Source organism: Takifugu flavidus, chromosome 19 (assembly GCF_003711565.1).
Source record: "Takifugu flavidus isolate HTHZ2018 chromosome 19, ASM371156v2, whole genome shotgun sequence".
In the NCBI taxonomy this organism is placed as follows: domain Eukaryota; kingdom Metazoa; phylum Chordata; class Actinopteri; order Tetraodontiformes; family Tetraodontidae; genus Takifugu; species Takifugu flavidus.
The window spans coordinates 5,608,611-5,635,916 of NC_079538.1; the positions used below are offsets into that span (position 1 = coordinate 5,608,611).

The 27,306-nt window shown below is 46.1% G+C and overlaps 1 protein-coding gene across 19 annotated transcripts in view; it reads right to left on the reverse strand.

Annotated features, from left to right (window-relative positions):
• Positions 1-8,594, reverse strand: part of ptprk (protein tyrosine phosphatase receptor type K) — a 68,095-nt gene extending 59,501 nt beyond the window's left edge. For 6 of the 19 annotated variants that reach the window (XM_057017714.1, XM_057017713.1, XM_057017715.1 and 3 more), the window contains exons 1-2: positions 8,240-8,593; positions 3,334-3,357 (exon numbers count right to left, since the gene is read on the reverse strand). In XM_057017714.1, coding sequence (XP_056873694.1) covers positions 3,334-3,357; positions 8,240-8,312 — 97 coding nt within the window. In that variant the 5' untranslated portion in view covers positions 8,313-8,593. Of the gene's footprint in view, positions 1-3,333; positions 3,358-8,239 lie in introns of all 19 variants that reach the window. The other 13 variants (XM_057017717.1, XM_057017722.1, XM_057017723.1 and 10 more) reach the window with 5 other exon arrangements.
• Positions 8,595-27,306: the final 18,712 nt, after the last annotated feature.

Genomic DNA, 27,306 nt, shown 5'->3' on the forward strand with positions numbered 1-27,306 from the left:
ACTCCTCAGTACAGAGGCTGAATCAGAGGGCTCATAGCAAACCTGTTTGGTTGCTAGTTTCTTTTTATTATTGCTTCTGTTGCACCGTGTTTAGCGTGTGGGCTATTACAATTTCCACCTTAAAAGAGTCTATCCATGTAACATAACACCACTGAGTCTAGATTTGTGAAAATCCAAGCCTTTATCTCATTATGAGTCTGGAGGGGGAGACGATGAAACTGGAGAAACAGGGAGGAGGTGCAACAGGGATGGAAGAAGTGGGGGGGGGGGGCAAAACTACCAGGAGGGAGAAATAAGAAGTCAGAAGGGGGAGGGAATGACAAACATTCTGTTGCTTTGTTTAGGTTAGTGGGTCATAAATTCCTACAAGATGGGGAGAAAGTCTGGAGCTGGAAAAGGGGAACGAGGTAAATCAACCGGTGGGAGAAGAGCAGAAAGGAGCCGAGAGTTTGTTGGACCAAACTGACGGATTTCTCTGCACTCCAGACATGGAGGAGTCTGCACAGTATCAAGTGCACTGAGGCACTATTTAGACATTTTAGGCACTTTATGAATATCTAAATGAATTTTGGTTGCAGCAGATAGAATTCTGCTTTTCCCACAAGGATTTATTCAGTGACGCTCTGAGTGGAGGTTACCAGGGATGAGTGGAAGCCACTGAAAAACCATTGTAGAGTTCCATGAATGTGCTCAATTAAATCTGTGTTGTTGAGCACTTGGTAGAAAGGTACAGCTGTTGTTGCACATGTTCTTAAACTTAATGTGGATGAGATAGAGAATTTCATTTTCTAATTATACCAAACGCCCTTGGAGTGAGTTCTTGTGAGGCTTTTATTGAAGATCCTGTTAAACAGGGAAATTGAATAAAAGCCCAAACACCCCGTGGTATAGAATAGAATTAAATCCTGCTAGATGATAATCCTCTTAAATATAACTTAAATATTTTAGCCTATTGTTGAAGAACGGTTTGGGTTGGCAATAAAGCCATAAACTCTCAAATCTGGCCATATCAAGGGCGTTATATGTAGGATTGGACACGGCAGAGTCGGTACCGCCCCAAAAAGCTGGACACACAGATGTTCCATGTGTCTGCAGTCACCCACACACACCGTCTGACTGGCTGTTACAGTGACTGACTGCAGGCGTGCGCATGCAACTGCTGTCAGGCTGACCATGTGTCTGCAGTCACCCAGTCACGTACAGGCAGACACACAGGATGGCTGGTAGACAGACAGGCAGGCAGACAGGGAGACAGGATGGCTGGTACACAGACAGGCAGGCAGACAGGATGGCTGGTAGACAGACAGGCAGGCAGACAGACACACAGGATGGCTGGTAGACAGACAGACAGACAGGCAGGCAGACAGGCAGGCAGACAGACAGACAGACAGGCAGACAGGCAGATAAGGCTGGTACAGGCAGATCAAAATATCCCTGTAGCACCATTTAGAGGAAGGAGGCAGCTTTGTACTACGTGCTGGAAGATTTAAATGTTGCCACACAGACAGACAGCAGTGGATGTGTGATGTGAAGATACGTGGTCATGACTGGAGAGGATCATCTTAATGGACCGATCATCTGTCCCTCAGCCCCACACGCGTCCACTGGGCAGGGTTTATATATCTCGAAAGCTTTAAACTGCTTTCTACTGAAATCAGCTTAAAGAGGTTTATTGTAAAGGAATATAACAACATAAGACTGTTTTTTTTCATTCTATATTAAAACATGTAAATGGCTGCAACTATTGAAGTCAAAATGTGTATTTAAGTCAGGGTTTAAATTGGGTACGAATGCAGCTCTGACAGACAAGTGTCCTGATTTGATAAGCACATAAATGATATGAGCTAATGGCAGATTGATGAGAGAAGATGAACGTCTTCTTAATGGGACTAATGGAAACCACTTCAACCCGCGCATGCCACACAGAAACATGCCCAGTGGCCCTCCAGTTATCCAGATGGCGACACACACAGAAACACACACAACTTTGATGTAGGGTCTACAAACACTTCTACTCTGTATTCAGAATTTAAAAAAAAGAATTAATTTTTTAAAAGTGCCTGTTAAAATCTGAAAGCCACTTAAAAAAAAATTCGACATTAATTTGTGGGAAGTGGCTCTTTAAGTGCTCAGAAGATGACATGACCACAAAAAACCATCTGCAATTGATGAGCCTTCATCTGTAGCTGGTTAGAGGAAGGACACCTGGATGCTTCCCGCACCAAAATTCCTAAAAACATTCACAGCAAAAATGTCTCAATGACCCATTTTCATTACGTTACCTTGACAACCAGGACGATGACAGAATGTTAGTTAGCCTAATATTGCTGGAGAATGAGAGACTTTAAAGTTCTTTTCAGATCTATTTGATGTGAGTAGTATCAGTTATTTGGGCCCCTGCTGTTCTCTCTACACACTTTAGGGAAACCACATCCTGGACGGATGGAATTCACTGAGATTAATGAGAAACCTATGTAGAACCTGCCAAACCCACTTTTAAGGACCTGTCTTATATAATCTCAAGTGACAGTATTTCTGCTTCACTGAGCTTTTGTTGGGTCTCCGTCATTATTTCAATTAATTAATTAAACTTCTTGGCCGCCGTATCCTGTGTTGGTGAGCATGCGCTGAAGGGCCAAAAAGAAAAGGCGTCTTTTGACTGGTTTTAACAATTAATGTGTGTAAAATAGACGAGGGCCTTCTATTTTTGTAAACACAGAATATAAAATTCCAATTTGCTTTGATTTTTGTCACAGTGGGACAACTGTGTGCGATGCCAAATTCCAGCTCCACATAAAACACTTTAAGGCTCCGCAGGGATTCGGTTTTACCAACTTGTCACTTTCATCTCCCTCATTAACATGAGGAAGAGATAAAAGAGGTGGGGGGGGGGGTTCCTTTATTAAAGACTGTCACCTTCACGCCAGACAGACAGACAGACAGACAGAGCGAGCCATACCATTGGCTGGTCATTGAGTGTGAAAAGGTGAATGAGGGTCAAGAGCAGAACCTGCAGGAAGGTTTGTGTTGCCTTTAGGTCCAGGTGAAGAACTTCTTCACCAGAGTGCAATGACACGTCATTTAGACGGCACAAATGGCAAAATTTGGAATGTTAATCCTGGCGATCAAGGTCAGATGACTTTACATGGGTGGTTACCATGAGAGGGTGATACGAACACGACACACTGAAAGGAACATCTACACACAACGGAGCGTTTATTGACTATTAAAGCAAAAAGGATTAATTACAACACTAAAGACTGTAACTAACACGGTGAAAGGGCTGACTGTAGCAGATGTGGCTCAGCTCACAGCTGGCTGGTCGTAACTCACCCTTCTCAGCACGTCCGATGTGAGCTGCATACAAGGAAAGCAAAGCAGAGAAAGAGAAGTTAAGATTCAGAATGTGCAGAAATGCAGAGAAAGCACAGCTATTTTCACACCCCAACACCTCTGTTAAGGCTTCGTTATGTTAATACAGCAAGTGAAAGAGGAGCTGCAAACAAATCATGCAAAAGCATCAGAAATAACGTGCACAAAGCACATTTAAAAGCAGGAAAAATATAAGAACCAACAGATGTCCAAGCTCAAACTCTCCGCTGTGCCTTCACCAGGATTCAAGCCTGAAAACAGTCATTTCCCGAGGCTGTCATCACTTTCCAGCACTCCTTCCAAACCTTCTCCCATCCATACACACACACAAGCACACACACACACACACACACACACACACACACACACACACCAGCCACCCCTGATATATCATTATCATCACACATGAGGCTACACAACTGGTGCAGAGGCTGCTCACATCTGTGTGTGTTTGAGGGAGTGAGAGTGTGTGCACACTTTAATGTAATTAATCAGCAGTGAGTGTTGATTACTTAATCTGTCATTAGCCAGCCGAGTGTGTAAGAGTGCATGTGTGTGTGTGTGAGAGAGAGAGAGAGAGAGAGAGAGAGAGAGAGCGAGGGGGGCAGCGGGGCGTTTCGAAGCCCCTCTGCACAGGCAGCTGTGAGCAGAGCCAAACAGGGCAGAGCAGAGATTGATGATACTGGACTAATACCATCATTCATCAGGGATGTGATATTTCAGGGATTTGGGATTTGTTGCGGACGCGCAGCCTTCCTCCATTTCCAACGGGACATTAACACTTTACTGGATCACTTCCTGGTCAATGACGAGCAGTTGGCACTTTTTCTCCTGCCAGTAAAGTTACCACCAGCTTTAAGTCTTTAGATTCTTATTTTCACGCTCAGAATCATCAGATTTTTTTGTTTCTTTAGTTGAATGTTTTACAAGCGAGCTCCATCCAGTAATTAGTCAAAAGAAAACTAAATTTCTGCTCATAAATACCCTCAACTGTTTTATTTTATGGGGGACAAAAGTCCTACGCCACCTTAAAATGGCTGAATGTAATTCTAAACATTTCCCTCATCCAGGAGAGCATGAGGTCATCTCATTTACCCTTGAGCCACAGCTGGGGATTACTTGCTTTGTCAGCGATCAGGTTCCAACTTCAGTTAAAAAAAGATCACACAATGCCAGGTTTCACGACTGAAGCACATTTTACATTTAACTTCCATTTTGACATTTTCCCCTATAGCTGCAGGGACTGATGATGGAATCCTCTCCTCCAAACAATGGAATCCTTTTTGTTGGAGGTATGATTGGAGCCTCAGAGGGAAACAGACGATGTTAGCTTGGCGCTAACGCAGTAAGTGCTACTTAAATACAGCTGTTTACCATCAGTTGAGGAATCTCTTGGCTCTGTATTACTGATACTTAGCTTGGCCAGATTTCAAACCTCGCCCGTGGTTACAGTCTTTAGAAGAGCTGGGGTAAAAACAGCAGTTTTCAGGATGCTCTCATGCGATACAGATAAAAAACAAATAGGTCAAATGAACTCTATGAATGATTCTGTGTCGAGTGAACATTTTTTCATGTTAAAGGAACCTTTGGGCGCCATTTCTGCCTTAAACTCAGATCCAGATAATCATTTTGCACATGTTGTGCTGAGCCATGAATCACAATATGTGTCAATGGGAAGAGGGTGGAAGTCACCATGTAGCACTAATGGGTTTTCAACGCAGACCCTCAAAATCACACACACACGCACACACACACACGCACACACACACTCTAATGAAGGATTAGCAAATGATTTCTCTCAAAAGAATAATTGAATTTAACACATAAGATTGTGCGGGTGCAGACTTCACCCTCCACGACTGAAGAAATGTACTTTCAGAGAAGCAGACTGGCTCTAAGCTGAGTGATGTTTGATTCAACAAGACGCCATTAAGTTCCAAGCAGGTTCTCATTCATCCAGATCATGTTAATCCGTGAAGGTCGAGCAGAGGGTCAACTGGACTGTTGAAAGCTACTGGGAGATGTCCGCTTGCTTTCATCCAAAAGGCTTCTTCAGTTCTGAAGAAGTCCAGTTGACTCCTCACTGGACCTTCTCAAATAAAGGGAGTTGAATGTGGAAGGCATCCTCCCGGAGGATGAAGGTAAATAAACAAACCACCTTTTGATTTGGGGGCCCTTTAGTGGAATAAAAAGATTCTTTTTACAAGAATTTCAATGAGTTGGGAAACATTTTGCATGTTCATCGATGTACGACAGTATTCCGGAGGGTTTTCAATCGTTGGCGTCTCTCTTTTGGTGACAGCAGCACACAAGTTGACACATTTGCTCCACACACGCATGGGACATGACAGAGGAACACACACACACACACACACACACACGCACACACACACACACACACACACACACACACGCACAGCCTCCTGCCATTTTCACAGTCTCTGGAGTGGAGGAGATGCCCGTGGCCAAAAGCGTTGCATTTCTTGTTTTTCCCTCCTCCCTCTGTCCTCTTTCTTGCTCTCCCTCTCTTTTTCCTGCTCGTCTCCAGGCAAAATATGACTTTTCGTCGAACAAATGAAGCCAAAAAGCAATTAGAATTAAACCAACTTGGTTTCAATTTTCAAAATATTGAAATAATTGACAAAGGAAACCCGCTCTGGTGTTCAGCAGCAGCGGCACCCTTTTAATTCTTTCTAAAGGAAAACAATTATCTCACTTCATTAAGATTAAAAACGGGGAAAATCTGTGTCAAATTTCAACCAGCCAAGGAAGACAGATTTAACGAGTCGTCAAATTAGCATAAAGTCAAACACTGGTTTCACAAAGACACGGTCACATTTAGTGACTTTGGACGTGATACGGCGTGACAAACCACAGAGGGGAGACAGAGGCAGATTTATATAAACCTAAATTATCTTTTAGTTTTCGGAAAAAAGGAGGGAAGCAGAAGACAAATTAGAAAATGAGGCGATGCGAGACGAACCAAGGTGACTGTCGGTGCTGGAGAACGGACAAATCAATGTCACTAACTGTTCTTGTCCTTGACATCAGCGAGCAAAGCGAGCGGCTACCAGAGCTCGTTGTTATCTGCTTCTGAAACCAGCCATCTCATCATCATCAAACCCACCAGCTCTTTAAAGAAACAGGTGTCTAAACTGGTTAGTTAGCATCGGTTAAAAAAACAAAAAACAATAATGACCAGCCGACTGGTTACCAATGGGTATTTTTGATAATCGGGATACAAAGAAATGGGACTATTTCAGACCCCTTTTACACTAAGCATGGTCTCATCTCCGCTGCAGCAGCGACTCACTAGTATTTACTTGCAAATTAACTGCGGACAGATTCCCAAGAGGCCTCAGAGAAATTCCACACATTTTAAGCCCAAGGGAACAAATGGCCCGGAGCAGAGGGGGGTTAATGGTGGGTGGGTGGGGGGGTAATTAATGTGTAATTCCCAGCCAGAATCCTGTACTTTTTGGTAACACATATTTTACTGTTAATTACTGACATCGACGGCTCATTTTTCGGGGGGCGGGGGGCGGGGGGGCAGCTTTGCATGTACGAAATTAAATGATCAGATTTAAAATTTGGCGAAGCAAGATTCAGCTGTATGAAGGGGTGAAAATCTCCTCTGAAGTTCAACCACCAACTGGCTGATGCGGCGTTGAAACTCTGCGCAGCCACGCAGACAGACGCGGGTGAAAGGACAGCTCGGTGTGCGCGGAGCGCTGCAGAGGGGCCGTCGTGCACGGATCGCACAGTTCCTTTAAAGACCATGACTTTAGAAACGTGCCAGAGCTTGAAAAAGAGACCCGTCGTGAGCCAAAAACCACCAAAACGCACGGAAACATCACCAAAACGCACGGAAATATCACCAAAACGCACGGAAACATCACCAAAACGCACGGAAACATCACCAAAACGCACGGAAATATCAACAAAACGCACGGAAACATCACCAAAACGCACGGAAACATCACCAAAACGCACGGAAACATCACCAAAACGCACGGCTGCGCCTGGTTTCAGGTCTCAGAGGACCCGTAACCACACGCACGGTCATAACCCGCATATTCACCGTGTGTAACCAGGCGTAAACACCCTCACAGCTGTTTTTTAAAGCTCCCCCTTCGCCTCGCAGGTAACATTTCTTCCCCCTCTTTCTCCCGCAAGACTCCCGCACCGCGAATAAAGTTGCAATCGATCGCGCACCAAACCGACCACCGTGCACGGAGTTCTTTACAGACTGAATGCATCGCAGAATAAAAGAAATGGCACTTTATGACGATCACACTACTCTTGCACACGCTTTCAGTGGTGTTAAGTATATATGGCCTCCAGACACGGGCCACCGTGCACGCTCGAACTTTTTCTCTATTCAGGCGCTTCGCGAAGCGGCGAACTGCGACTCCCCGCAGCCAAAAAGCTGTAAAATGTGTTTTAAAGTGCGCATAATTAACCGAATGCCTCTCTGAAACACCGCAAAAGTGTTAACTGATCGTGCACGTCGGGACATCGTCGCGCAATGACATCGACTTTATCAAGAAAATCTTCATTCCTGAGTCGCGGCGTGCAAAAAGAAACGCTGCAACTCGGTGTGAGACGCCAAATTTCGGAATGGGTGAAATAAACGGGTCAGAGTTTGTTGGTTGTGTAAATTTGGGGCCGATCTGCCCCGCAAACCTTCGCCAACGGCCACGCATGGAGAGCGGATCCGAACTTTTCCCCTCGCACCTAAACACACCTGTGAGAAATGCATACGCGTCCGGAGATGGAGGAAAAAGACGACCGAAGAGTCAAAAACCCTCTTCTAAAACACAGAAAGGAGTCAAACGGGGTCGGGCCGAACCCACTTGGTCCTCACCTGTCGCTATCTGACTGGAGACGGTCGAGTGGAGGAACAGGAGTCCCAGGAAGGGAGACAAAAGTGTATCCATGTTTTGGAAAAGCAGCGCTGCGCGCTGAGTCCGTGGCTGTCGGGCTCCGCCGAGAAAAGTTTGTTTCCAGCTTCTCCGGCTCCTTCCGCTCCGGCTCCGCTCCGCTCCGGCTCCTGCTCAGTGTCGGCGCTCCGCTCGGGTTCGTTACTCCGCCTGTGGTGGAGGACTCGGCCGCCCCATTCCCTCTCCTCTCTGCGGGTTCTCTGCTCGCTTCCTGCGGGCTCTCGTGGACACGACACTTTGTTTCACGCGGAGTGAGGGAGCGCGAGAGGGGAGGGGGAGAGAGACCCAGAGACCCAGTGAGAGAGAGAGAGAGACGGGGAGGGAGGGAGGGTGCTCGCCGTCGAAACTGCGTGACGTCACCAACCAGGGGTGTTTAAAAAGTGAGTTTTTGACTTCCGGCTGTAGTTTATTTATTTATTTATTTGTTTATTTGTTTATTTATTTGAATCAATAGCGACGTATTACATTACACATATAAGGCTCATGCGAGCCTCGTATTTTATCTTTCTCATTTTTTCGTGGATTCTGTCGAAGCCTGACCACAGTGCGGTCTTTCAGAAACCCATTTCAGGTATTTTTATCGACCAAAGTTACAGTGAGTTAAGGTGAAACATATCTTTACAATATTAGATTGAAAACAGTAAAAAACAAACAAAGAAACTATCTACTGTTATATCATTTTTTTTAATAAATCAATATTTAATTCAAGCATCAAAATATCAATATTCAACTGTAAAAAAAAATCAATTTGATTTATTTAAATTGCTTCTTTGGTCAGATCACTGATGCAAAAAAATGTAATTTGACCTTTTGTGATGTTAAATCGTACAAGTCAAATGTTACATTTTCATAACCCGGTAACAAAACCAACCATGTGAAATCAGCATGGAAGAGAGCTGTGAACGGTGATAAATCAATAGTGGATTTGCTGCTTTACATGAGCAAACACCAGCTCATTGTTTAGCAATTCCACCATTGGAAGGAGAATTGGATTTTGTGAATATGCTTTTATTTCAAAAGCGATTAGGACTGCAGGTACTTTTGTAGCGAACGCTGCAGTTAAACAGGCACAGCGCTCATTTTCAGCAGGTTGCCGGATGTGAGATGTGTCACCAACATGTGCACACTTCACTTCATGTCAAAAAGAAACGGCACAAGTGGCCTCCAAATGTTTCCAAACCATATCTGAAGTTAAATACATATTTGATTTAAAAGGCCTTTGTCCTGAAAAACAAACCATTCAGTCACTCCCATCAGCAAAAACAGAGGAAATGAAGAGAGGAGACAACCGTATGTTGTCCTCCTCCTATCCTCTTCATCCCAGTGGGATGAGGGGACACACCCTGGACCAGTCCATTAAAGCTGTTTAAAGTATTTATATTCAGACTGGGAAATGCAGATTCCCAGCTAGCATACATGCTAGTGTATCACATGTCTGTGTGAGCTGATTTCTGCCAAGATTATTTGCTTTCCTTTGCTGGCCTACATGACATCATGCAAAGACAGATGTTTTGGTTCGGTACCTTGCTGAGTTACAGTATGTTGGAACTGCTGTGTTGCACCTGTGTTATCTCACAATAGCTCTTCTGAAAGGCCAGGACACATGCATCTGCAAACTTTAGCCTCTGCAGGGAGAGTAAATATATTTCCTGACATTTACGGGGCAGCTGCAAAATTGAAGTCCTTGTAACTTCAAATGTTTTTGTTTCCTTTTGCGCTCGCTGCATTGAAATGTCTGGGCTGGAATCGCATGTGTCCTGCATATAAAACTGTCTGCCCGATACCCAAACATCACTCCCAGCCTCAGAATGTGCGCTTGCTCTCAGCCGCAACATTGCCCAATGTAGCAGCTCCTCGGCCTTGTGTTTGCTGAAGCTGCAGCTTCTCAGGTGGCTCTCCGCTCACATTCTCCCAGTTCCTCTGTGAAACGTGCCGCTTGCTGCATTAGGAATGACGCTGCTCGGGCGCATTTGCAGTCGAATTCATATTTCAACGTGGGTGCTGTGAATGGCGATGCACAGGCGATTCGGAGGCATTTATTGCTCGGGCGCTCAGGCCGACGCCGCTCTGGTGTTGTTGTTTTCCCCCCTCTGACTGAAGACGTCCCTGCACGTCTCTCCCACGGCTGGATTTCATCCATCACTGCCGGCGAAACAAAGTTTGGGCTGATATCTGTCTACAGGTACAAAACCCAACACTCAGTGCAATGTAATAACAGACCAGTGGGGAGAGCAAATGGCGCAAATGGACAGCGGGAATAAATAGATTTGAGGTTGGGAAATGACCCCCTTCTGCCCCAGAGAGTGCAGAGAGTGTCCCGGTATTTAACATCTCGTACGACTCGTCGGAGCTGAAGCACTGCAATGTGACTTCATCTCCGAATGTGGCATCCTGCGTCTGCTCTGTGATGGATGGGGAGCTCCAGTCGTATCCCTGAGGAAAGACGGAACCACGGGAATCGAGCAGTCCTAAGGTTTGTCCAGATTCCTGTTTGTATGTGTGTTTTTATCCTGTTTATGTATCTCTTTAAGTTCAGTTCGAAGCAGAAAAATACAGCTGCCTTGTTTTTTCAACCTGTAAAATCTCAAAGTTCCCACGACTGCTTTATGGATCTGTTGATAAAGAAGAACCTGACTGAATAAATCAAATGTGATGTTGAAAAAACAGGGATTAAAAAACATTTTTCGCCCACGGCAGAAATGAAAACCCGCTGCTCCGACTGTCGAGGAAGACGAGAGGAAGAAAGAGGGAAGAGACGTATGCGCGACCCGAGGTCACCTCGTTTGATTTGGGCCTCCTTTCATTCGCAGCCTGAATAGAAATCGCAATTTCAATTCTTATAAAAGCCTCAACCTTGTCTCTTTCATGATTAATTCAGCGTAGCTTCCACTGCAAAAATGCCAATATTTGTCTCTGGGAGTCACTGGGATTAATTATAAATGCCAAAGATGACTCAAAAACAACCAATAATTTACAAAAAAAACAATGGATTTATGATAATAAGGAAGCCAGCAGATCAATATAGTGATGATCATTTGGGCTGGGGAGAACTGTCCGTGCACCTCGTCCACCTGAGGATGGTGGACGGCCCTCTGAAGGCTGACTAACGACTCCACGTCATAAGGTTTCGATACAACTCCAATAAATCAAACTCAGACATTTTATTCTGAAAAGTTCGGATTTGAGCTGCGACAGAGGAAAACGGAGGTGAGTGAAATGGTGGGGGGGTTAATGATTATGATGAAGGAAATGGACCGATGAGTATTTTTGGAGAAGGGTGAGGTGTCCTTGTCTAAGAGCACAGCACTCCATTAGTTACCTGTACTCTCTAATGATGAAGAATACTTCTCATTTGAGGAGCAGAACATGACGTCAGTGCAAATCTCCACGGATCCAAACTGGATCTAAAGACAAAACCAGTCCAGCGTCTAAGTTAAGGAGCTTTACAGTCGCTGCGGCGCCTCTACAGCGCAAAGATATCAGCTGATAGCTTCTAATAACTTTTACATCTCTAAACTGAGCAGCATCCCTTCTACAATAACCTGCTGTTCTTTTCTTGTGTGACGTGTGTGAGCTGCCTGGAGAGATCCAGCTGAACAAATGATCCGTTTGTCAAGGGCGGTAGTGCAAAAAGAGAGAAAATAAAGAAAACATCTGCTTTATTTTTTTATCTCAATGCAGCTTGGAAGTGTTGATTCACCCATCTAGATACAGGAAAGTGAGCTTGGACCTTCCTCAGCCCAAGATACTTACAGTTGGGTAGTAGTTAGTTTAGGATTAAAAGCGGTTTATTTTTCAGTTTAATACTGTATTCTGTGTGAGTTCCATACTTGAGATATTTCGACTGCGATTCAGCCTCAAGGTCAAAGTTGGCGAAGGGAGGGGAAGGTAGGGGAGTAAGTTTGTGCTCCTCGTTTCTCTCATGCATACTCAGGTCTGAGGTATGCAACCTGGCCAGAGAGCGAGCGCGAGCTTAAACATTCGCTCACAAACATGCACTTGGGCCGCATGTCCCGCATCCGCGCACGCCCTCGTAAACATAGCCAGAGCCAGTTCTTCAGCCCATCCTTCAACACGCCGGGGACACTTTTTGAGCGAGCTTTTTGAGCCGGCTGACAACCAGATGAAGGAAACTCTTGTTTAAACAGAAGCTATGAAATGAGCCACCAGGTGTCACGTACGTCGCACAGCTTCACAGCCCCTTTACGAGGAGAACGTCTTCAGACCTACCTCTGATTTCCCTGATGACTTGGCATGTTGACATTCTGTCTGCGACTCTGAAACACAATGTTTTCACTTCAGGTCCCGTCTGAGGAGATTTTCCACAACACTCCCGATGTCGACGCGCCTTTCTTCAACATCAAATCATGTGGATCTGCAGCGAGCTTGAGGAGACAAAACTTTGACTCTGAACTTTGAAGGAGTGTTAACAGTTGATTGTCTATACATGTTAGCCTGGCCACAGGTCAGGCGCGTGCACTACCTTTCACCCAAACAGGTCCCTGACCGAGTGACCCCTCGTAGGAATAACTGGGTAGTCGACGGACGGCTGAGGATGAGACGCACAGCACGCTAGCTGCATGAATGCTTCAGGTGTTGATGACGTCATTAGCTTCCAATCCTCTGCTTTCTTTGTCTGACACATGGGATGTCAATTATTTGCCACCTTTACCAAACTCACAAGTGTTCGGTCAAAATCCAAGTAGGTGTGTGTGTATTAGTGTGTAGCTAGCTTAGCTAACTTTATTATTATTGACTCTTGCTGCTACCTTATTGTTGCTGGACTGACAGGCTGAGATGGCGGACGGGCTGGCCTGACCCGTCCTGAGCAACAGGCGGTAATGAGCGCGATCGGCTCCCGGGGATCGCTCCGCGCTTCAACTGTTGCCACTGCTGCTGTCACATTTCCCACTCAGCGCACATTTTCAGTGGAGGGAAACGCAGACGGGTGTATTTCGGTCCAGAGCCCGGCTTTGTTACACACTGAAAGGACATTTTTGCGTCTGGGTATGGAGCTCTGTAGGAAAGGATGGAGAGTGTGTGTGGGCACGCACACACGCTGGTCCTCACAACTGCAAAGGACTGTTTGAGGGTTAAGAGAATAAACCTGGGTTTAGTTTAGGATCAGTGGGTTAGTTGGCCTGGTTTGGGTTACGGGTTAGGACAAGGGTCTATGAAAGCCCCCACAAATGCAAAGCTGTGTGTGCACCCGTCCAGCTTGGCCTGGCACTGCTCACTTATATGCTCTGCTGTTACCATGACGATGCCCGCCGTGCCCGGCCAACGCCATATGGTTGCTATGGTAACACTCTTTTTTTGGCCTGTGCCTGCGAGCCAGGTGTATTAGCCAGCTGGTGATGGCAGGTGGATGGTGGGAGTGAGTGTGGGTATCTGCTTTAGTGCTGATAAAACCAGAGGCACCGAGGCTGCAGGAGAAGATCACACAGATCTCTGGCTGTCCTCCTCTCCAAAGATTTGGGAACATTTGTTCCTGCCGCCACGGGCTTATGGCGGCTTTGCCCTTATGCTGAGGCCCAAACACAGATTTGAAACTACACAAACCCTGACAAACTCCTATGAGTGTGGCGGGTGGGCCAGGCCAGCTGAATGGTTGGGAACATTCAGTAACACCTTTCTGGAGGACGTCGGCGAGAATTCACTGTCTGAGAACATGTCGTTGAGCTTTCTCTCCCCTTCTGCTCAAGTAATAAAAATGAAATTGGAAAAAAGATCAAAGATAAGTCTTCGTAGGGGCAACATAAAATACCTGAATGTGCACTGCTTGTTCATGAAAAAGACTTCAAAGCGCAACTGGAATGCCGTTGCTGGAGAAACTCCAGCTTTCTCTCACATTTTCAGCAACTGTCCATGATTTAGTAGCTAGGAATACTGTTCGCTAGCTGGTTCAAGTTGGGGTAGGTTTTCTTCCGAGCTTTCAGTAACTCACTGGCTCCGTTTTCACTGCTTTAGGTGTTTCAGTTCTACACTGCAGCCTTTGAACATTCCTCTCCACTCCGGCACAGAATGGTCTGCGAGATGGTCGCAGCCATGCGCCAAATATTCTCCAAAGTCATTTGTTTTTGCTCTCTGCTTGTATAAACATCACGACAGGAGGAGAGGTAACAACAGCTAGCAGCCGTTAGCATCAATCTAGAAGGCAAATGGCCAAATGTTTACCAGGAAACAAAGCCAGGCTCAGGGTTTGGGTTGCATCCATAGATCATCCGCCATGTAAAGAAAACAGTGAACGGTTGCCTTGTGATTGCTGCGTAAAGTCCAACAGCATTTGAAAAACTCATGATTGAGGCAAAAAATATTATTTATTTATTTAATCAATGTCAGTTATTGCTCATAAAGAAATTATGAGAGATTCCACAAGCTTCGTAGGACCTTTTGATAAACTCAATCATTATTCCACTCAAGACAAGGTTGAACCATACAATAATGAAATAAAGAATGTTGGAAAGTGAAGTAAGATTTTTATTATTGTGTTCTAGTGAAATGTCCGAGCAGGAGCGCTGAAATCTCACATTCCTATTTTCCTTAAATCTTTTCCCGTTCTCTCCGAGACCTTCGCTCAAGTTTATCGTGCAGAAACTCAACTTGTGTAATGAAACCAAAAAATGTACAAAAACATCCAGAGACCTCCAAACTCAGCACCGCCGCCATCATTTCTAATAGATGATGTGTCTCCATGCCGACCACCTGGAGTGTGGATTATTGGGTTGCATCCCAACACTTTGGGTTGCAGGGTTCAAAATTGACAGTCAAAGCAGGACAGGACATGAAAAATGACACGAAGCTCCGGAGCCCGTGCGGGTCTTTGCTCTTGCCAGAGGAGAGGTGTGAGCGTGTTCCCCATCCGTTCTTCCTGTGTGTGTGTGTGTGTGTGTGTGTGTGTGTGTGTGTGTGTGTGTGTGTGTGTGTGTCAGTGCAAATGTACACTCTGTATTCATCAATATGTATGTGTGTATGTGTGTATGTGGGTGTGTTTGTGTGTGTGTGTGTACGTGGGTGTGTTTGTGTGTGTGTGTGTGTGTGTGTGTGTGTGTGTGTGTGTGTGTGTGTGTGTGTGTGTGTTTGCCTGCAGAGCAGATAGGAGGTAAATTCATATCAGAGTGTTTTTGCTACAGGCGTCGTAATAATGGCAGTTTTTAATAACTGTGCTTTATAATCATTTAGTGCTGATGACACACACACACAAGAGCGTGTGCACACACACTCTTCTTGAGGCACTAATGAATTTAGATGTGATAAGCGCTGAAGCTGAACTTAAGGGTGGAGGGCACGGAGAGGAATAGATCAGACAGATAGGCCCAGAAACAGAGGCTTGCAGAGGAACAAAATGACTATTTATGCATGAAAATGCTGATAATTTGGAGCTACTGATGGATAGAAGTGGAATAAATTAAATTCATATACACATTTAAAGGATTAATGTTTGCAACAGTGTGTTTAGACTCATCCATTACATGGTTCATTATCATGGGGTTGAGACCCCTGGAAATGATTGGAGGCTTATCCTGGACCTCTTTTCTTTATCTTTGGACAATATTTGGCATCTTGTGCGCGGTAAAAGTTAAGTGTTTGTAACGGTTTAAGGGGATTTCTGTTTTAATAATCAAAAAAGTAACTTAAGAGGGTTTACAAAAATGATGTACGTTCAAAAAGTCCCAAGTTGTTAAAAATAAAGGGGGAGTTACATAAGTAGGTACGTGTTTAAATGTGTTTCAGACATGTGACGTTTAAATTTGTCCGTCCATCATCCGTCCGTCCGTCCGTCCATCCACCCACCCACCCACCCATCCATCCATCCATCCATCCATCCATCCATCCATCCATCCATCCATCCATCCATCCATCCATCCAGACTTCCTTCTCCTCAGCCATACGGGCTGATCCTCAGGCATTCACAGGCCAGACTGGTAAAATAATCCCTCTCCCTGCTTCTGGGCCTTTTCGAAGGTCTCCTCCCACGTGGATGAGCCAGGATCACCTTCCTGGGCAGGGACGGAACATAGATTGACCGGTAGATTGAGAATTTTGCCTTCTGGCTCCCTCTTCATCATAAAGGCTGCTGCTTTGATTCTCCAATCAACTCCACTCCCCAGCTCCATCATTCCCTCACTCACTTAAACTCCGTCACCTGGGTCAAGTATGCATCACCCACCTAGACTAGGCAATCCATCTGGTTGCTCCTGAGAACCACGGCCTCCCTGATCCTCATCCGTGCTGCTTCACACCCAGCAGCAAACCAATCGAGTCAGCATTGTTAACGTAATGATGGCCGACCTGACACCCCTCCTCACAGGGGTTCCAAACCCATGATGTCCACAAATACCGAAGGGGAGACAGAGCGCAGCCCTGGCGGAGTCCGTAGCCACCGGCAACGAGTCCGACTTACTGCTGAGTATTCGAACACAACTCGTTTGCAATCACAGAGGAAAAATGAAGAAAATCTCAGAAACAAAGAGCCCGGGAGGAAGGGAAATAAGTTTTATTGAACTTTCCCTGAGTTTATTAATAAAAAGCGGTCACCCGATCATCATATTTTGTGCTGTCACGCTGTTGAACACCAGTTTATGGAGATTAGCCCAAAGTGCTGTGATGCCTCACTTTATGAACTACATTTATAAAAGTCTGTGTTCGTGTGCAAAATAGAGTAGAGAGGAAGATTCAATAGGTAAAGGCAAATGCTCTGACACAAACACCTGTACAGCCCCTCAGCTATATAATGTGGGGTAGTTAGAGTCCAGCAGCGCGGCGTCCTCTCCTCAGAGCTCTGGACAGGTACTGAGCGAGGCTGAGCGGAGTGAATTGGCTGCTGAGATGGGTCATTAGCTTTTTGCCCTCCCGATCGATCCGGAGAAGAAGCAGCGGGCGGGGGAGGGAATCAAACGGAGTGGTCCGAACAGGACGGGCCAGGTTAAATGGATTAAAGTGTCCAGAATGCTTTGTTTTAACTTAATGTCACAGGTGCAATAAGTGGGGCTGATGAGGCGGCCATCTTGTGACCTGTCATGTGTGACATTGTATTTGGCGTATTTGGACGCATGAAATTGGCACGAGGGGGATTCATAAACCCGGCAAAGAGGATTAGTTAAGTCTCAGTCATCCAGCTCATTCACTGAACAGAGTGGCCGCACTAATTCTCCAGAGCGAGTGGTCAGAATGGCGTTCTAATTAAATTGTGGAACTGTGGCAACATTCCCGTTGAAAAATGAGCGGGTCAAGCTTCAGACGGAGAGAAGTCAAGGCTCACGCGGGGCTGATTCCCTTCATCATTCCCCACCATGTTATTAAAATCCATCCCTCCATTCTGGTGGACTTGTTACTGAACTTGGCCCAGTTAATAGAAGTTCTTCCCTCCAACTAAGTAATCAACATCAGGCTGATGCGTTCCTCCGCATGTTAATGCCATTTTTCAAGCTGCCCTCACACGCTTCAGAAGACGCCTTTTAAATGTGCTTGTAATTTTTGCTTCTTCACCTCTTCTCAAAAATGCGACATTGAAGTCACTCTATTTGATGTTAATTAGGCTTAAATAAACAACACACAGCTTACCAAAAAAGAGATATTTATTACACGTTTCTCTTTTTGCCTCTGGCGCCACTGAGGATGGAATTAGATGCGTAGGTTTGGTCAAAGAAATCTCAGGGAGAAAAAATTGTGACCACGTGTTATAGCAGTGAGAGCTCAGTGTTCTCAGACCTCTGAATGAGAACAATTCTGCAGTAAAAAAAGAACACACACACACACACACACACACAGGCGCACACAAAACAAACAAAAACAACGGAGATGACGCATGACAGCCAACCTCGGAAAACATTAAATCTAAAAATACATTTATTACTGCCCCGCGAAGAGAATGGAGATTCAATCACAGGAAGTCATCTTTCCACATTTGAACACATCCAGCTGAGGCAGATTGTAATGATGTCATGGTCAGTAGTTCTGCAGGAGAATTTCCCGCAAATCCATCGGGTCATCGCTGCCTCCGTCGCTGACAGCTTTCAGGACCTTTCCCGGAGCCCAGTAGCTTCCATTGGCTGGCCCGTTGCTGGGTAACATGATTAAAACAGTTTGATGTCAGATTTGCTGTTGTCTGATCGTAGTCGGCACAGGAGAAACAGACAGACGGCGGAGGCATTTCCACACTTTGACTCCTTCATACTCGGTTACGTTTGCTGTGCGCCACACAGAGGAACCGGTAGCTAACGGTTAGACCGAGTCGAAATTGGGAGCAGGGTCTTCAACTTGACTTTGACAAAAATGCTGAGTCACTCCAGGTGACCGAAGCCGGTCGGCTCAAGGTGATTTTGGGTGGCAACAACAGAATGTAATGGAGAGATAGAGGGTGGCAGATTTAGAGCTCCCACAGTCCCGTTCTGCAGCAGCGCCAGCAACATCAATCTGTGGCGAAAACTCCATCAGTCTGCTGGAATTGATCCACTTGGAGAAGCGAAGCTGGGAGGTAAACTGGCCTGCGGGGAACGCGTGATCACCCTTAGACCAGACGCTGTCATCCGAGACGTGTGGCCCATCTCAGACGCGATCGCCTTACTGAACGTCTGCCTCGATGGCACGTTCGCTGCTTTGTGTTTGCTTTTAACGTGCGGGTATGTAAAGCAGATTTAAGGAATGCCGTTGATTTGCTCAGCGATGCAATGCTACGATCGGCACCGACATCCTCCCCAATCAGTGCAGGTCAAATTCGCACTGATTGGCTGCTTGCATTTCCTGTTGTTGTATTAAGAAAATGTTTTTGGCGAAGCTGCCGATGCTTCTAAATGGAGGCATTTAATGTGAACATTGTCCTTTTAACCACCTAACTTCATGGCTTTGTATTTTATATGACACTTCTCAAGGCTGCTGACTGCTTTAAGGAGCCATTCACTCACATTTTGATGTACCGGTGGCAGGGACGAACATTCAAAGTGCCATTCATGCACCTTACGCTCCCGTGGTTCTGCTTTTCGAGAGCAATCTGTGGTTCTGTAGTTTCCCCAAGGATACAGCGACTCAGGAGTTAACATCACGAGCAAATTAGATACTGTCAGGAAAGCGTGCGAGCAATAAACGTGGGGGAACCTTCACTGATGGCAACACATTTGGAGTGAGGGTTATGGGAAAGAGTCATCCTTCTGAAGGAAGTGGAACAAAATAACAACACACAGGTTCTTTTTCCTGTCTCGCCAGACGCGTTTGGTGCTGTCTGCTAATCAGACATCCTCCCGAGACAAGATCCCAGGCCACAGATGTGTGACACCAAGTGCAGGCGGGAAATAAAGTGGAATATATGCATGGAACAACATTGTGTATGCCATGTGCAAGAAAAGGGGGGGGAAAACTAAAAAACACAACTCAAAGGTGAAAACCTGTTGTTTGGGTTGATGCGTGTGTGCGCGTGTGTATCTGTGTGTATGTCCTCGTCGTCAGAAATGTCCACCCCTCCTTTCACTCTTACAGTTTCCCTTATAATTAATCACCCGTGCAATTATACTGTACAATAGAGAGAGAGGAAACATGAGTGAGGAGGCAGAACGAGGGAGCAGAAGGAGAAAGAGGATTAAAACATGGATTTGAATCTATTGTTGCAGGGAAAACAGTTGAGTCGAGGAGGGAGAAGCGGAGTTGAAAGGTAATAATAAGGAGTCCTGGAAAGAACAAATGAAGATGTCGTTATATTTAAAGGTCTCCTTCTCCTCCTCTGTCCTGCGGAGGCATAATGAGGGGGGAGGGAGCGAAGTGGCATCCTGACATCCGTCCTCCGCACGCACCGCCCCTTCCTCCTCTCCTGTCTCTGGTGCGCAGACGGGCGCTCCAGGTTCACATCACAGTGGTGTCTTCTCACCGAGCAGCACAGAACACGTTCATCCAGCGGGGGGTAAAGAGGCGGCGTGGAGCTGGAGACACTGGCTGGTCAACGACACCCGGCCAGCTGTGAGTGACAGCACCTGGATTAGAGCACAGGCAGAAGATCAGGCCTGTCTGTGTGCCTGCTCCAAACAGGGATTTCTGCACCGCACACCCTCCCTGTGTCGTGACGCTTGGTTGGTGAATATATTTGCAAACTACATCCCAATACAGGGTCATGCTGCTGCTATTGTTCTCCTCAGTGAAACTGCAGCTTCATCCCCCAAGAAAAGGTCATTTATGATGGTAACAATAGTTTCATTAGCCATTAGACGGCACCCTCTTTTGTTATGGGGGATACGCTGAACGTTGGAGCTGCCGCGGTGCCCTTGAGCAAGGTGCTTCAGTGTAGTTACTCTGAGGTAGAGAAGCAGCAAACTGTTGCCTCACTAAACCGCGCTGGCGCGTTCGAAGAGCTGTCATTAAAATGCGGAGGGAGCGTTGCGCAGAGAGAATCTCTGTCATCCTGAAAGGTTCAAAAGGAGCCAGAAATGTGATCAAGACAACAGTAACAATCCAGCTAGGTCAACGACACACAGAGAGACACATGCAAATTCGTAGGATTAAATACATTCCGAAACAGTCTGTAGCAAATGTGAGATCAGCTATTGAAGTTTTAGAAGCACGCTGAGATTAAGTGGAAGAGAAATCATTGGAACTTCAGATCGTCGGACTCAGAGTGGACCACAGACACAGAGGACGTTGTCCAACACGCTTTATCCAAAGATAGCAACGATTAGCAAAAATCTGTCTCAGGTGAAGTCACGTCACGGCAGGCCTGTATGGATTCAGCACACAGGTGACAGAGGCCACAGGCTCGATTCTGAAGTGTGAAGATCTGCTCGGTCTCTTCACACTGCAGCTGTAGAAGAAAGCAGAAATAACATGACTTTATGAAGCCCAAAAAAATCCAGCCACCTGATTTCAACCTTACAGGAGAAACTGATGACGCAGGCTTCCATCAACTGCCCACGTACTTCACACACTAAAATGATCTTAACTCGCCCAATTACTTAAAATCCCCCCCCCCGGTGTCAGTGTTGATTCTTTCTCCACAGACAAACGCAACATACGTTGTTTTGGGTTTTATGCTGCGCTCTGGAGCCGTAAGCATCAGGTTCCAGTAAATATCTGCATAGAGGCAGTGTGTGAATGTGACTGGGAAGAAGCTCAGGAACAGCTGATGCCGATCCAAACTTTAGCGTTGTGCACTAACATCGTGCTTCGCTGGTGCGTCAAATTAGCCCAAAGCTCGTCATGGAATCTTAAAGTTTTCTGCACCAAACTGATTGGCAGGTCATTGCAATGACAGGAGGGTGAACCTGCAGTCAATCAGGTCGTCCTCGTTTATGTACCGTATACAGCGCTGATGTGAGGAACATCCAATTTTATCAAATAAAGTCAAAAACCATGCAAAGCACAGAAGTATTAAGAGCATTTTCACGTAAACATTGAAGTGGTAGCAGATTATCTCTAAGTCATCCATCAGTTGGGGCTGTGCAATTACCCCTGCTGATTATACCTCAACCATTACAGTTAATCACTCGCTAATAGCCAATAATAGCTCCAGAGATGGTCATCAAAAGGGAAAGTAAATGGGCTTTTATGAGATCTTGGTTCTTGAGCAGTAGGACAAGGAAGACTGGGCGACTCCTCCACCAGCCAGGAGTTTACAGCATCCACTGGAGTTGCAGCTCGTCAAGTTTAGATTTAAATATTGAAAAAGGCCCAGAGCAGAGAGAGCAGAGAGGAGTTTAAAAAATAAATCAGGGTTCTAAATTATTGGAATGGAATTATTTTCTGTACCTGCCATAAATATAGAATTTGGGGGTTCTCAGATGTGAACGTGTTTGCGGTGACGCATTCAAAACAATGATGTCGTTGCTTTTCGGGCCTGTGAGAGGAGAGCTGCTGGAACATCAGCCCGCGTCCTCGTCCTGGTGCTCCTGCAGAGAGACAAAGCTGGAGCGGAGAGGCCGTGTGGATCTGCAGGCGCCGCGCTGCTCATCAGGCCAGAGCGCAGAATGAGCCTGTCGGGCAACTGCTGGGAGTCCAGCTGGAGCAGAATGATCAGAGATCAGCCCCTGGAATCAGACAAGACTATTACAAACTCTGTGTGTGTGTGTGTGTGTGTGTGTGTGTGTGTGTGTGTATGTACAAAAAACAGAAGCTGGAAGAATCTGCAAATCAATCCTTAAGACATCGTAGCGTATTAATTACTGAATAATAACCACCACGTACAAATATGTAAGGATACACACACACACACACACACACACACACACACACACACACACACACACACACACTGTTGCAGGTTCACTGTTGCTCTGTAATTTACTGTGTGTGATCATTATTCTGTCTGTCTGCGGCTTCTCTGCTGAAACATCAGCTCCGACAGACTCTTTTATCTATTTATTTCGTTTTCTAACTGGGCGCTAACGTGTGCAGATGAGTTGGAGATTGCAACAGCGGTTTGCTGTGCTGGAATTGCTCCCGCGATTAGTTTGGTTACATCAGCTCTGTTGATTTAAATATTCATTTTATTCAAATCATATCTGCGCTAACGTTTATCCTCCGGCCATGAGATGAAACCCTCAGATTTAAGTGACTTGCACATTTTCAGAGAGAGGTGCATTCGCTCGCCAGACAGCCCCCATCTCCCCATCACAGCCCTGACAAAGGAGGGAAAGCTCCAGCTGCTTAAAGGGGATAAAGGGAGAGGGAGAAAAAAGGCGTTGAAGAGATCCCTGAAAGCTAAAAGAAGGCGCAGAGTCCAATTTAATCCACTTAAAGTCCACATAGGGAAATCTTCATTAAAGCAGGGAGGAGGGAGCAGCTGCAGTCGGATGTTACAGCCCGACTGTAAATCTCTTTACACAGTCAAATAAGCCAATGAAAGACAAATGTTGGAAAGATGAACGGACGGATGTGGACAGCTTCAACTGTCCGGTGAAACTTCAGTTCAGTTTCGATTTATTAAGTTAATTTTATTCAGCAAACGTGTCATTTAGTCAACCACTGTAACTTCCAGTTTCCTCTCAGAAATGTGCGGATTTAGTGTAATAAGATCAGATTTCTGCCTCTTACCCCAGAGTGATCAACTCCCCAGGGTTTTACTTGAGGACAGCGGTGTGGGGAGTGTTGGATGGACTGAAAAGTCTGCACTCATTACTCAGCATAATGGACGGAGTGGGGGAGGGGTGATGGCGAGAGTTAGCCAGTGCGACAGTGTCCCACTCTTGATCGTGCAATATTACCTCTCTTATAGATAAAGTGAAAAAAAATGCTGACTTGGAGTTTTCGCACCTCTCTGCTGGACCATCTATCTTGCTAACCGCTCTGGCCTGTGGAAGCTGCTATTTCTGCAGGAAATAACGGCGCCGGCTCTCCAGCGGCGGGAATGACCACATTAGCCTCATCGGCTACAGCCTGCAGAGACATTTCCACCGCAGCACTCAAATGTTGACTCTATGGTCCCATGGTGGCTTTTTGTGTTAAAACTGCATATTACACAGTCTTTTCTGTGATTGTTAAATCCCCGTGAGAGCTTCAAGACCACCTAAATATTGAATATTTCTGCCTTAAACCTTTTTTTTTTAGAGTTTCAATAATAAATGTATATAATGGGTGGTTCTAACACAATCCAGGCTCTAATATAACCTCTGTTCCATTCTAGCAACCCATAATATTCAGCGCTCTTGTTACGAATTGAGGTTTTAGACAGAACCCAAGAGCAGGCCAGAACACGGTGGTAAGAGGGTCCAAATGAGTTTTATTGACGGAAGGAAGACAGAGGCAGTCCCCCTGGACAGCAGAGAACTCAGGAGTCCGACTCAGCACGCTCACGGCCTCAGACGGCATGAAGACCTCAAACGCACCGTGGAGACACAGAAGGCAGAAGCAGCCCCCCTGGACTGTAGAGAACTTGGTAGTCGGGTACGGCACGCTCTCCGATCCAGCAGAGGCAGCAGCTAGGCAGGAGCTCTCTCCCTAAATAGGTGGCCAGGTGACAATTGCCAACAGGTGCGCCTGCCCACAGCGCCAGCAATTGCTGCAATTTGAGCTCCACCACGCCCCCTGCAGGAAAAACCAGACACAACCCTGGACCCCAGCAGCTCTATTGTAATAGAGCCCAAAAACACCAAGAATGTCCAGGTCAGGCCACCTTTATTCACCTTACTGTGACTTGTTTCTCACGAAACCTTTGCGTCTTTCCTTTGTTGATGCACTGCTAACGCACTGTGACGCATTTATGAGGCGACCCCCCCACCCCATCCTGTCTGCTGCGTAAAAACCCAACAGCAGAAATGAGGAACAGAAGAAGAATGTTGGGATGGAAGTTGAAGGGTCAGGCCTGAGCTACACAGCAATGCTGTTTACGCCACGTCAGCTCACCTTCGGCTTGCAGTGTGAAGGCTAGCTAGCTGGCCGCTAGCCGGCTCACTCGTTTATTGATCGTGTGGCCTGTGACATTACAGGTCAATAGATAAATTATTACAAAGTACGGAAAAAATATCAGAAAAAATGTACAACACAGAAATACACACACAGAAACACACACACACACACACACACACACACACACCAAATCCAGTGTATGAACAGCTGCCTAGGACTAATATCACTAATGACTGACCTCGTAATATACAGCTAATACAAAGTCACACGCACCAATTGCACATGTATACAGCACAACACACATGTAGCCCTGATTAGTGGCCAAGTGAGCAGTGTGTGTTTGCATGTGTGTGAGATGTGGGTCATTGTGTGATAGATCTGCATGCTGACATTCATTTTAATCAGCTTCTGTTGACACCACATCTGCCACATCGTTAAAATCACGTGGACGCGACCGGCAGGGAAACCAAGGACTCCAGTCTGACGTGAACGCCGTTTAATATGGTTGATAGCTTTAATATTTAACCGACTGTTGGGGGGAAGATGCGGAATTATCTGGGGTTTTCCTTGACATGAACTGGGAAAACGTGGCTCCAGAGGGAGGCTGTCGCAGCCGTCCGGGACTCAGCTGACCACCGGTGAGCTTCCTGAACATCAACATCGCCTGCGTGGGATGTGTAACGAAAAAGAAATCCCAAAAAGCTGAAGCCAGAACTGGACAGAGAGGCAGGAAACTGAGGGTCAGCTGATTGGGCTGTGAGTTCCTGGACCGGTCTAGGATGAGACGTCCTCCACATCTGGTGACCCCGGGCTCATGGAGATTAAATGCCAACGTTTTAATTATCATAATGCCCTGATTACATTAGCGCCACCAGTGATGCCATGTTACTATTTAGTTATTCCTGTTTTCCTGGCCTTGGGGTTTAGCTGGGAATGGATTCTTGCAGCAACAGTCAAACTGGAGGCAGATGTCCTCATAATGTAACCCCCCCCCACTAGAAAAACCCAGTGGCTTCTGCCCGTCTGTGGCTGACATGAAAGGGTGAATTTCAGGGATTCTGGAAGTGGTTGCAGTTTCTGGCAGCCGGGCAGCAGAGTGGGTCTTGCCAAAGGGGGGGGGTAGCACTGAGTGGGGGGTGGGTGAGGGGGAGCGGCGGGCAAAGTGCCGGAGCTGCTGGTGGTGCGGACTGCATGGTGGGCCCAGATAAAGCAGAGTTCTGCCAGGAGTGGATTTGCAGATGAGTTGCTCTGATGAATGGGCGGCCCTGATGGACCCGTAGGTGAAGCCGTAACTCGTTAATATTTATGACCAAAGTGCTTTTATTATCAAGAGCAGGCGAACGCTGAGGCTGACCATCCGGAGACCTGTCCAGGGTGATCTACCACCCTTACGGGGAGCTTCTCTTCAGGTTCCTGCGGTGCTTTTGTAGCCTTCTTTCACTGATATTCTCATTTTATCTCCTTTTCTTCTCGCTACCAGACTTTCAGCTCAGCCAGCATCAACATCTGGATGTTCCTCCCCTCCCCTCCTCCCTGGACCGGTCCGTTTGGACATGGGGGGGGGTCGAACCAGAAAGTTCTTTGAAAAAGATCTTCTCGGTTCTTTGAAAATAACTACTCGGTAGTTCTTCATGCAGAAAATCCCTAATATCCCAAATATCGCTATTCAAATTCCTAAAAGGCAAATAGAAATATGAAATACAAATAAACACGTGGGAAACAAACACTCCAAAATACAAAATGCGTATATTTGTGAGTAACAGACAGATTTTTGCAGATTTCCAGCCTTGGTGCTGGTCCTCATTCCATTACTGAGGTGGATCTAAAAGAGGCGGAGAAACGACGGGAAAAAAGGCCCAAAAAAGCCAAACAACCCAATGAATCAACAACTCGTGCACATACATACATACATGCACACAAGCTGCTATTCATATACAGGCTCCACACACCCACACAGCGTATACAGGCTCATGTATGTTCTGATGCGGACACACACACACACACACACACACACACACACACACACACACACACACTGTCCTATCATTTCACTTCCCTGCACACACACATACACAACGCAGTGCATTTGCCGGGCAGATGTGAGAAAGATGAGCAAAGTTGGCAGCCAGTGCTGAGCTCCTTATCCGCCGGAGCTAATTCACTTTACCTTCGCTACCTCCGCTTTGCGTTTCCCCGCCATCTCTGGCTCCATCTTCACCTCATCAATTCTGTGTCTGCCTCTATTTTTCTTTAGCTCTCTTTTTCCCCCATCTGTATATTTCCTCCTCTCCTCCTACTCGCTGCTTCCTTAACTTGCTTTTCCAGGGAATCAGCATTGTATTGGAAAACAGCGGCGGCTGCCACCTCGCCAGAACCAATGAGACTCTTTTTTTTTAATCAAAGAATTGTTGTTGGGTTGTTGTTGTTTTTTTTGCTGGTGAGCGTGAAGCTTTAATCAAAATCCCTCTTGGTTGCTTCAGTAAATGCCACTTTTTAAGTAAATTCATGAATGTGTGTGTCAGGCGGCCGGCAGCGTGCCAGCTGCAGCCATTCAGAAGAGCTGCTAAGCTGCTTTTCTCATCGTGTGGGTTTAGTCTTCCTCATTTAGAGCATAATTTCATTTAAGACTGAATGTGGGTGGAAAATCTTTGCGTGGTCATAAGATCGCAAA